The 12,057-nt window shown below is 42.6% G+C and overlaps 1 protein-coding gene across 1 annotated transcript in view; it reads left to right on the forward strand.

The window, feature by feature from the left end:
• The window catches only part of LOC127648213 (GTPase IMAP family member 8-like), a gene marked incomplete at its 3' end in the record, with an annotated part of 9,404 nt that extends 1,111 nt beyond the window's left edge, over nt 1-8,293 (forward strand). Inside the window, exons 2-5 of the mRNA XM_052132794.1 lie at nt 536-1,418; nt 1,578-1,898; nt 5,083-5,176; nt 8,246-8,293. Coding sequence (XP_051988754.1) covers nt 536-1,418; nt 1,578-1,898; nt 5,083-5,176; nt 8,246-8,293 — 1,346 coding nt within the window. The remainder of the gene's footprint in view (nt 1-535; nt 1,419-1,577; nt 1,899-5,082; nt 5,177-8,245) is intronic.
• Nucleotides 8,294-12,057: the final 3,764 nt, after the last annotated feature.

The following is a 12,057-nucleotide window of genomic DNA, read 5'->3' on the forward strand; positions in this document are numbered from 1 at the left end:
GAATGACATTAGTTGAGATTAATTAGTAGTGATCAGTGTTCATTGACATTAATTCTGAATTTCGTTAACTTGATGACTAAAGTATTTTGGGCTGTTTGGATTCAATGAAGTCAGCAGACAGCATCATTGGTTGATCGGGGACGTTTGGCGTATAGTTGTGTTTTGGGGCGGGGTTATTCACTTCACTTCCTGCTCCGCATGGATGGCCGGGTAGTTTGTCCCAGAACAGAATCATACCGTCAACATAAACAGATTGCTTCATTCGTCCATAAGTCATGATGGAAGTAGCCCTGACTGAACTTACTAGTGTAATGACTTATGATGAGACCAGGTTGTTTTCAGCCATTTTGTTTTCCGCTAGTGTTCTCTAATCGTTGTCCTTCCACCTGTAGGTTCTGCTGCTTTTTTGGTACATTACTTAGTTTGTATCATGAGTAAGTGTTGTACGATGAGACACAATTATGGGGAGTGTACTTAATTATGATCTGAAGTACAACACATTTAAATGTCAATAGCAATATTGTTGTTCTTTCAGGTTCAAGAGACGACACCAGTGATGTGAGGATTGTGATGCTGGGAAAAACTGGAGTTGGCAAGAGTGCAACAGGAAACACCATCTTAGGAAGAAAAGTGTTTAAAGCAGCTATATCACAAGAGTCAGTTACTAAAGAGTGTCGGAGAGAAACAGCAGAAATCAACGGCAGACACATCACTGTGATTGACACTCCAGGACTGTTTGATACTGAACTCAGTCATGAAGACATCCAGAGAGAAATCACTAACTGCATCTCAATGATACTGCCAGGACCTCATGTGTTCATTATTGTGTTGAATTTAGGACAACGATTCACTCAAGAGGAGGCGAAATCAGTGAAGATCATTCAAGAGACGTTTGGTGAAAACTCTTTAATGTACACAATGATACTCTTCACCAGAGGAGATGATCTGAAGGATGAAACCATTGAAGAGTGTTTGGGAAAACCAGGATCTCCTTTGATGAAGCTGATTGAAGAATGTGGAAACAGATTCCATGTGTTCAATAATAATGAGACTAGAGATTGCACACAGGTTTCTGATCTACTGGAGAAAATAGACGTCATGGTGACAGCAAACAGAGACAGTTACTACTCATGTAAGATGTTCAGACAGATGGAGAGAGAACGACAAGAAAAACAAATGAACATAATGATGGAGAGAGTCGAGAAACTGAATAGAGAGAGAGAAGAACTCTTGACCAAACATGAAGAGAAAGAGAGAATGAAGAAGATAATGGAGGAAGAGAGACAGAATCAAGAGAAAGAGAAGAAGAGAAGAGAAGAGGATTTTATAGAGAGAGAAATGCAATTCAGAACAGAAGTAAAAGAGATGAAAGATGAGATGAGAAGAGAACGAGAGGAGAAACTGAAGAGAGAAGAAGAGTTTAATGAAAGAGAAGAACGATATAAAAGAGAAATAAAAGAGAAAGAAGAGTGTGAGAGAGAGATGAAAGATGAGATGAGAAGAGAACGAGAGGAATGGGAGAAACAGAAACTGAAGAGAGAAGAAGAGTTTAATGAGAGAGAAGAATGATATAAAAGAGAAATAAAAGAGAAAGAGGAGCGTGAGAGAGAGATGAAAGATGAGATGAGAAGAGAACGAGAGGAGAAACTGAAGAGAGAAGAAGAGTTTAATGAAAGAGAAGAACGATATAAAAGAGAAATAAAAGAGAAAGAGGAGTGTGAGAGAGAGATGAAAGATGAGATGAGAAGAGAACGAGAGGAGAAACTGAAGAGAGAAGAAGAGTTTAATGAAAGAGAAGAACGATATAAAAGAGAAATAAAAGAGAAAGAGGAGCGTGAGAGAGAGATGAAAGATGAGATGAGAAGAGAACGAGAGGAGAAACTGAAGAGAGAAGAAGAGTTTAATGAAAGAGAAGAACGATATAAAAGAGAAATAAAAGAGAAAGAGGAGCGTGAGAGAGAGATGAAAGATGAGATGAGAAGAGAACGAGAGGAGAAACTGAAGAGAGAAGAAGAGTTTAACACCATGGAAATCTAGGCCCGCGGACGGGCCCTTAAATGTACAAAATAAAAGTATGCGATAAACAAAACAGCTGTGTGTTACATTGGTACACATGCCACATATCTTTGGAAAGCTACATTTCTTGATTTTCTATTGATATAAACCATTTTAAGATACAATCACAACCGCAGGTACAATCTATATCTTTGTCAGACCACCAACATATAAACAACCAATAACAAAATTTAGGCAACTCACCTATGATGCCTCATAGTTGTACACTGAGCCATAACTTCCCGACAAAAACGGTGTTGTTTCATTGTCAAATGTCCAAATGATCAAATCAAGTAAAATGTTTAGTCCAAATCACAGTATTACATCAATAAATATCCACAGACTCTTGTTGCATCATTTCAAAGCACCTGGCAGCTGTGCCTAATCTTTCACATATTACCGTAATAACTTCAGTTCAGATGTAAACATTTCCTATATCCGGTATCAAAATGGAAGCACGCACTCTGGCCTTTCGATTGACACCTCATTTGACCCAATAGGAGCTTCCATGTCCTGTCCACAGCCTTCAATACCCAACCACCATCTGTGTCGAGTGTAAGGGCATACCCACTTTCCTTTGTTTACTGATCAAACCAATTACATTGAAGAGTGGAAATGACTGACGATCGTATAGCCAATGAAATTCTGAAAACAGTGATATGCGGCTTTAGTGGAACTATTAGATGACGGCTCTGTTATTCCTGTGCGCAAAGTTTCCTCGAAGTTTACCCCTGCTGTGCGCCTCCGTGCGTAAATGCATGCAGAGCTGCTTTGGAACTGTTTACACATTTGGCGATTTAAATATGGTGAAACGGACGCTAAAAACAGGATTTTCACCCCAGGATGTGATATAAGAAGGCATTCATTGTCAAAATTCTGAGTTTGGAGATGAAATTTCTGAAAACAATACGGATGATTCAGAGGCAGATGGAGAGATGAGACACGGCTCTGGACAAGTAAGTGTTTTCTTGTGTTTATAACATATATTACTGTATATTCCACATAAATAAGCTTTAGTTTGAATAATGAATACACATTTTGTAATTACCCTTTGTCCTGTGTTTCCTCAGTGAGTGTTTGAACCGTTTGTGCGTGTTTTAGTTCATTGTTTGTTTCAGATCTATTGACATGATATATAGATGTTTTGTATATTTACTGTAAAATATATATATATATATATATATATATATATATATATATATATATATATATAGTAAATAAATCAATAAATATAAGTTGAAAATAAGAATATATGTTGTGTTTGAGAGTCTATTTGTTACAATGCGGGGAGGTGGGGAGGTGTAGGGCCATCTATTTGTTACAGTGCTGAATTCATGGGGAGGTGTAGGCCCATCTCTTTGTTCCATAGTACATTGGCAAAGTATACAGTATTTACAGTAAATATACATACAATAATACATTTTTACACACTCGAAAAGAAAAACTAATATATATATATATATATATATATATATATATATATATATATATATATATATAGAATACAGAAAAGATGGAGAAGTTGTGTCTAGCTTTGTAAATTACATTTATTTATTCTCCCCCACTCAGCAAGCGGCCACATAAAGTGGAGCAGCAGGACAGCACCTCATCAAGAGAGGAGGGCTTTCAGAGAGACCCTTGCTGAGGAGCATGGCAGAGTTGGGGTCTCACTCCACAGCCAGACCCGTATCTCCTGCTCCACGAAGAGCACATCACAGGCCGTTGCACATCACCAAATCTTGCACCGCTGGTCGCCTGAAGTGCAGGCAGTGTCATGCAAAGACACCAGTGAAGTACTCTCCTGTGTTGTGCCTATGTGCTTTGTACACAAATGTGACTGCTACAATGACTGGCATGTTGCTAGAAACATGTACAATTTTATAATGGTTTGTAAATACTTTATGTAAAAATTAATGTAAATAGTTTGTTGTGTATTTTTATATAAACAAATTGTCCACCATAGCACTAGTTTTGACTCTTTTATATGCACAACATTTAGTTTCAAGAAGGGAAAAGGCACTCTAATGTGTTTATGCATCAGTTACTCTGTGTCAGCAAAACTAATAGTGGATCTGGATATGGAATATGATAGCTCTAAGTGTCATCTTTCATTAGAGCCCACAATTATGACTGTACGCTGAAGCGTTCAAAAGTTGCAGCCTTTTTGTCCTAGGTTTCCAAAGTGACCTTTTGGAGTATCCAAAAGGCACTTTTATAAAACAGCCTAGGTGTACCCTTAGAAAAACATGTGTAAAATATTCATTTTTTATGATATTGTTATAACATTTGAACCTGGACTAGGTAAGGATTCATGCTGTGATCCCATTGTGTTCTCAAGCTAATAGCTACAAGTTATAGTCATCTGCAGGCATCTGTATGCAAAAAAAAATTTCAAGTGGAAAAAGAAAATTCTATTTCATTGTGTTCAAACTTCTATTACTCAAAATCAGTAGCACTTACAGTAATTCTGACTGCTGGAGAAAAAACTTCAGAGTGTCCCCTTTCAAATGTGACCAAAACCATGCATGTACTCCAAACGGTTCAAGAACAGCTTTAAATTTACTTTGGGTATGCCTTGATTAGGCGTTTTAGGCTAATTTTACAGGATTGGGAAGAGGTTAATGAAAGAGAAGAACGATATAAAAGAGAAATAAAAGAGAAAGAAGAGCGTGAGAGAGAGATGAAAGATGAGATGAGAAGAGAACGAGAGGAGAAACTGAAGAGAGAAGAAGAGTTTAATGAAAGAGAAGAACGATATAAAAGAGAAATAAAAGAGAAAGAGGAGCGTGAGAGAGAGATGAAAGATGAGATGAGAAGAGAACGAGAGGAGAAACTGAAGAGAGAAGAAGAGTTTAATGAAAGAGAAGAACGATATAAAAGAGAAATAAAAGAGAAAGAAGAGTGTGAGAGAGAGATGAAAGATGAGATGAGAAGAGAACGAGAGGAGAAACTGAAGAGAGAAGAAGAGATTAATGAGAGAGAAGAACGATATAAAAGAGAAATAAAAGAGAAAGAAGAGCGTGAGAGAGAGATGAGAGACGAGATGAGAAGAGAACGAGAGGAATTGGAGAAACAGATTCAAGAGGAAAAACTGAGAAGAGAAGAAGAGGAGAAAGAAAAACTTAAATGAAAGGGTATGTAACCTTAGTAAGTAGAACAATGACAAAAACTTTTCAAATAAAATCATGAGAGTGGGAATAGAAAGTCATCTTAAGTCACATTTAAAGTCACCTTTTGTTACCTTACAGCCTAAAATCAAAACATATCATTCATTATTTCAACACACTTACCCACAACACACAAGTATAAAAATGAAACTAATATTATCAATAAATGCGTAAAACTGTAAAATACCCAATTTTAAGAAGTAAATACCCCATTAGGACAGCCATTGTAAACATGCTGAGGAATGACCAATCACCTTCCAGATCACAAATCAAGCTAATCGGCTTTCATCTGTAATCAGCTGTTTTGAGTTTAAATAAATAAATTCAGAATAAAAGCAGTTGTTCAGAGAAGACTCCACTGCTTACAGTGCAAATCAAAGCAAATAATCTATGATGGGCAGAAACATCTTTTCAAAAGCCCCACAAGATAAAGTTGTGGAAAGGAACAGGTCAGGAAATGCTATAGAAAGATTACAAAGGCTGTGTTTGTCCATCTGAGCACAATAGACAGTATTATTAGGAAGTGGAAGGTATATGGTAATACCCAGACCTGCAAAGATCAGGCTGACCCGCTAAACTCAAAGAGCGGTTAAAGAGGAGACTGATCAGACAAGAGGCAAAGACTAGTCAGTGTGTGCATGTTGTGACCATGGCCTGGTACTTCTTATATCATTTAAGTCCGATAACACTGAATACGCTACCTTGGGAATTACACCCAAGGAAATATGAAAGGAACACAGGTTCGGTGGTGCAGTGAAAAGACAGAGTCGCATCATATGATAAACAAATGAATAATTGTATTTATTTGGAAAACATTTCTCTGGCATCAATTAATCATGGTATAAATCACTGCCACATTTATTATAACAATAATAAGAATATCACAATATTAAAAGAACATTCTTCCAGACACACCTGATGCAAACACGAAATCACATCAAACAAAATATCCATCCATCCATCCATCCATCTTCAACCGCTTATCCGAAGTCGGGTCGCGGGGGCAGCTGCTCCAGCAGGGGGCCCCAAACTTCCCTATCCCGAGCCACATTAACCAGCTCTGACTGGGGGACCCCGAGGTGTTCCCAGGCCAGTTTGGAGATGTAATCTCTCCACCTAATCCTGGGTCTTCCCCGAGGCCTCCTCCCACCTGGACGTGCCTGAAACACCTCCCTAGGAAGGCGGCCAGGGGGCATCCTTACCAGATGCCCAAACCACCTCAACTGACTCCTTTCGACGCAAAGGAGCAGCGGCTCTACTCCGAGCTCCTCGCGGATGACTGAGCTCCTCACCCTATCTCTAAGGGAGAAGCCCGCCACCATTCTGAGGAAGCCCATTTCGGCCGCTTGTACTCGCGACCTAGTTCTTTCGGTCATGACCCAGCCTTCATGACCATAGGTGAGGGTAGGAACAAAAATTGACCGGTAGATCGAGAGCTTTGCCTTCGGCTCAGCTCTCTTTCGTGACTAACGGTGCGATAGAGCGAGTGCAATACCGCCCCGCTGCCCCGATTCTCTGGCCAACCTCCCGCTCCATTGTCCCCTCACTCGTGAACAAGACCCCGAGGTACTTGAACTCCTTCACTTGGGGCAATACCTCCTTCCCTACCTGGAGTACACACTCCATCGGTTTCCTGCTGAGAACCATGGCCTCAGATTTAGAGGTGCTAATCCTCATCCCAGCTGCTTCACACTCGACTGCCAAGCGATCCAGTGAGAGCTGAAGGTCACGGACCGATGATGACATGAAGACAACATCATCTGCAAAAAGCAGCGATGAGATCCCCAGCCCACCGAACCGCACACCTTCCCCACCCCGACTACGCCTCGATATCCTGTCCATGAATATCACAAACAGGATTGGTGACAAAGCGCAGCCTTGGCGGAGAAAAAAAAGTCCTTCTCCATGGCTTCTCCGAACTTTTCCCACACCCACTGCTTTGCCTCCCTCACGGCCGAGGCCGCAGCCCTTCGTCAACAAATCCCGGAAGGCCTCTTTCTTCAGTCAGACGGCTTCCCTGACCACCAGTGTCCACCACGGTGTTCGAGGGTTACCACCCCTTGAGGCACCTAAAACCTTTAGGCCGCAGCTCTCCGCCGCGGCTTCGGCAATGGAAGCTTTGAACATTGCCCACTCCGGTTCAATGTCCCCAACCTCCGCAGGGATGCCTGAAAAGCTCTGCCGGAGGTGTGAGTTGAAGATCTCATGGACAGGGACCTCCTCCAAACGTTCCCAGTTCACCCGCACTACTCGCTTGGGCTTCCCAGGTCTGTCCAGAGTCTTTCCCCACCCCCTGACCCAACTCACCACCAGATGGTGATCGGTTGACAGCTCTGCCCCTCTCTTCACCCGAGTGTCCAAAACATATGGCCTCAGATCCGACGACACCATTACAAAATCGATCATCGACCTTCGGCCTAGGGTGCTCTGGTACCACGTACACTTATGAGCATCCTTATGTTCGAACATGGTGTTTGTTATAGATGTAGGGTATGCAGGTCAGGTTTGGGGAAATGTATAATTAATATTAATGATCATAATCAATGATTAATCATACGGTGTGACCCGGATACCAATACATATAAAAACGCCCCAAAAAGGGCTTATATAGTCCAGGAGTCTGCTTCAAATATATATAGATAATTAAACACAACGAATTATAATTAATTAGGAATATACATTATATGCAGACAGGCTATATTAATTTAATTAAACCCTCAATGGAATTGACCCGTAGGCTACCGCAACCAGTCAGTTCGTCCAGCGAACAGCTTTGCTAAATATTCCTGATCAATTCCCTTGAAGGTTTATTCTTAGTTATAAGCTTACTCATCAAAGCACGTTAACTTACCTTGATAATATCAGCTCGTAGCTTAAAATCGCACATTAAAGAGGCTTTGCTTTATGACCAACAAACACAGACAATCAAGAATATTTTTGGGTTTAATACAAGGAACTAGGATATATCACTACACTTGACAAACAGACACTTAACATGTAACATAAAATAAACATAAAATAAACAAAATAAAGGCAATAAGGAAAATAAAGAGATTATTAAGGATAGCAACTTATTACAACAATTAACCCTTTAAGAGCCAGCAAATGGAATTACACACTTTAACGCATTTGGATTTCAGATGAAATGATACTTGCAAAATGGGCCTATGTGTGGCTGAGCAAGGCTGCGTGGATGTCACGTCCTCGTGGCTTTCTTGAGACGGAGGATTTCGGTTCGGTGTTTCCAGAGCGTGGAGTTGAGACTCACTTGAAGAGAGAGTTGAGGGGTTGTTCCAAGCAGTTGCAAATGTTCAGCAGAAGAGGAGAGAGAGGGGTGCCGGGGGAAGTCCAAGGAGAGATGAAGTAAGTTGGGAGTTGGAAGCAGCCAGGAAGAAGGAAGAGATGAGAGAGAGAAGTGGGAGTCAGAGGATCTTTGGTGAATGGAAAGACAAGGCCGTAGCCTGGCGCACGCTTGGGAGTCCTTGGGGGCCTCCTAGTTCAGCATCATTCAGCAAGAGGGCAGGAAGCAAGAGAGAGAGGAAGAAGAAGAGAGAGCGAAGATAAGAGAGTGAAGGTCCGTTGTTGGCGCAATTTATGCCCTTAGAAAACGTGTCCCACCTCTCATTGGCTCGACCAATAAGAAGAGTGGAAGTTCCAGGCGGGAATTTGGTTTATGGCCCTTTGTTCTAAGAGTGTTCCTCTTAGAACTAGGAAATATTCTTGTAATACTAATATGATGTTTTTATCGACATATCATGTACACAGTCATTTCAATCTTCAAAATACCAAGTTATAGAGACCAAATATGCCACACATATGATTTCGGTTAACCATAGTATGCAACGTCTGAAACATTAACCCATTAGAGTTTGCAAGAAAACATAGATCAAGCAACATTTAAGGGAAATTGTGAGATGGCACATTAGATACATGTCAATATTTTTATCACATGGATTATATATATATATAGAATATATAGGATTAAAAGGTGTTCATTTCTCCTTCTCAGTACGAATTTGGTGAGAATCAGCCCTGTCTGAGCATTCCTTTGGGGGTCGTAAAATTCTCCTTCCTTTGGGGCAGGAGAATGATTCCTTTGTCCCGTCTCAAGGCTCATTTGCATGTTTATGACTTGGTCAGGACTTTGCTTTGACTCACTCAAAAGATGGTAGAAACATAGCATAATATCATTCTACGGTGATCTTATATTCGTATTCAGCTAGGACAAATCGTAAGGTTTAATTTGATACCAAGAAAGATGTATTTGGTACACTTAGACCTGGATATACACTGTTAGGCTATTAAATATAAGGCCTCTTATTAACTATAATGAGTTTTACTACACTACTAAACAATCTTACTAGTTTGATCTAACATCAGACACACAAACACACGGGGATTAAAACATATTTCATTAGACATACATTTCTAAGTTTAAAACTGAAAAACACACACACACACACATTTTTACGTTCAAGATCTCACATGGTAAAGCATGCGGTGTGAGGCGAGTCATGTGGGAAAGGGGGGGCTTAGCAGGCACGAGGATTTCCTGTCAATAGTTCATTGTCTCTTTGTCAATACATTTATTGTGCTCGTGGAGACTAGTTGGCGCTATTTCAGTAATTAGGGGAGTTTGAACAGTAAGTTCTTGTTTCCATGAACCTGCTGAGTTAATGATTATCCTTCATTGATTCCTCCAGACGCTACAGTCCCCCTTTTCGCCAGGTGATGTCCCTGTTGGAGACATCATCGGGCGACAGTCATCCCAATGGCGGATGGCAGGTGAATCATGAGGGTTTTGTAGCAGGTGGTTATTCGGACGGAGGGCTCAATTCGATGAGGTTCAAAGTGGTCTCTGTCGTAGTCCCCTCTTTCCGGGGGTTCCGTCGGAAACCTAAAGACATGGCTTTCGTGAGCTTGGCTGTGGATGTTTGCATCTCGTTGAGCCTCCTGTACAGGATGAAGGCCAGGCCTAGTGTCAGGAGGTGGCTGATTCCCATAGAGATACACCGCGCAGTGTCCGCTGCGGTCCGGGCTCGGACAACAGGTGAGGTGGTCAAGATGGGCATTCGAGACAAGGCTTGGAGGGCTGTGTCGATAGGAGCAATGTCAATTAACTGGGAGCCCCCTCTTTCGATCCATAGTTCAAGTTCTGGATCTAGGGTGAGGTTTTGATTCTGAAAAAAAAAAAGATGGGATTTCCAGTTCTGTTTCGTATTCTTTGCCTGGGAGATGGTATAGTGCCAGGTCATCGAGGTGGAGGATGGCACCTTTCGGGACTTGAATCCACATGCTCTGGTTGGGCAAGGTGAGACGGGTGGCGGTGTCATGCTGGTCGTAGGTGAGTGTAGCTGCGCGCATAGGAGTGTTAACGAGCCACCTGTCGCCTACGATCTCGGCTTGTGTCTCGCTGACTTGAGTGCGAGGCTTGGCATCGGCGGGGCAGCGGGTATCGCTGCCCAGGTGTTGCAGCCGGCAGATTCCCGTCAGTGTTGTCTCTGAGGGAAGGGTTTACTGGGGCAGAGGTAGTGAATGTCTATGGTCAACGTGCACATGTGCAGATTTGGGGCCAGGTACAGCCGTGGGTCGCTGTCGTGGTAGGCCACCACATCTGGGGTGTGGATCTTTATGTGCGTGTTACTTTTCCAAAACCCGATGTTGACAATGTCCTTGAGCCGGTAGATTTGGCTTGACTCTATGATGGGTAGGTTCAGGAGAAAACCCACTTCCCTCTGCTCGGGAATTGACATAGAGTGGGATGGCGCTACCCAGAGAGTAGGCAAGGTGTAGTTGTAACGGGTCAGTTGTGGTGGTGATGGCGGAAGCCAGCACGGTTTGTACAAGGCTTAAGGGTATCAGGTACGGTGGAATTCTACCCATGGCTAGGCTGTCAGTGGAGGAGCTCACCTCCCGCAGCATGTCTGTCATCAGGGCTGTGACCAGCTGCGTTTGAGCAAAGTCATTCTGGAAGACAGTAAACAGCTGTTTCATGGAGTTCACTGTCTGGTTCAGTAGAACGCTGTGAGTGTTGAGGATTACCACAGTTCCTCTCAAGGTCTTGCCGATGGTCTGCAGGGATGCACTTTGTGTGGTGAGTTGCTCTTTTAGCTGTTGTTGTGCAAAAGCAAATGTTGCTTTCAGGTGCCGGTGTAGCTCGTCGAGGTACTGGTGAGTGGTGCAGGCTGTGACGAGGCTGGAGTCTCCTGGCTGATACAGCAGATGCAGTGGCAGTGTCATCTGCCGCCCAGTCATTAGTTCGAAGGGAGACCCACGAGTCGAGTCCTGCGGGGTAGCTCTGAGAGCCATTAGCACCAGCGGGAGTTTTACATCCCAGTCCTTCTGATTGGCAGACACATACTTTTTCGATTCGATCGTTCCACTTGGCCAGATGAGATTGGATGATGACTGACGTGTAGTTGAACTTGGACTCCCAGGAGTCTCCAGATCTGTTGCATAATCTCGGCCGTAAAGTGAGTGCCTCTGTCTGAGTTGACTCTAAGGGTAGTCCGAACCTGGAGAAGATGTGGTTCATCAGGAGGTATGCCGTGGTCTGGGCAGTGTCGTTGGGTGCTGGAAGACACTCTACCCATTTTGTGAACTGGCACACGACTGTGAGGAAGTATTTGTTGCCCCTCGTCGACCTGGGCAGAGGTCCTACCCAGTCGATTTGGAGGTCTGACCATGGGAATGTGACTCTCCTGCGTTGCAGTGGAGCTCTGTGGTTTGGGTTTGCCGGTTGAAACTGGCAGCAAACCAGGCATTCTCTGACATATTCTGTCACATGTTCCTGCATGCGGGGCCAGTATGCCACTTGCTTCAGTGTCTCATAAGT

This window comes from Xyrauchen texanus, chromosome 8 (assembly GCF_025860055.1).
Source record: "Xyrauchen texanus isolate HMW12.3.18 chromosome 8, RBS_HiC_50CHRs, whole genome shotgun sequence".
Taxonomy (NCBI): domain Eukaryota; kingdom Metazoa; phylum Chordata; class Actinopteri; order Cypriniformes; family Catostomidae; genus Xyrauchen; species Xyrauchen texanus.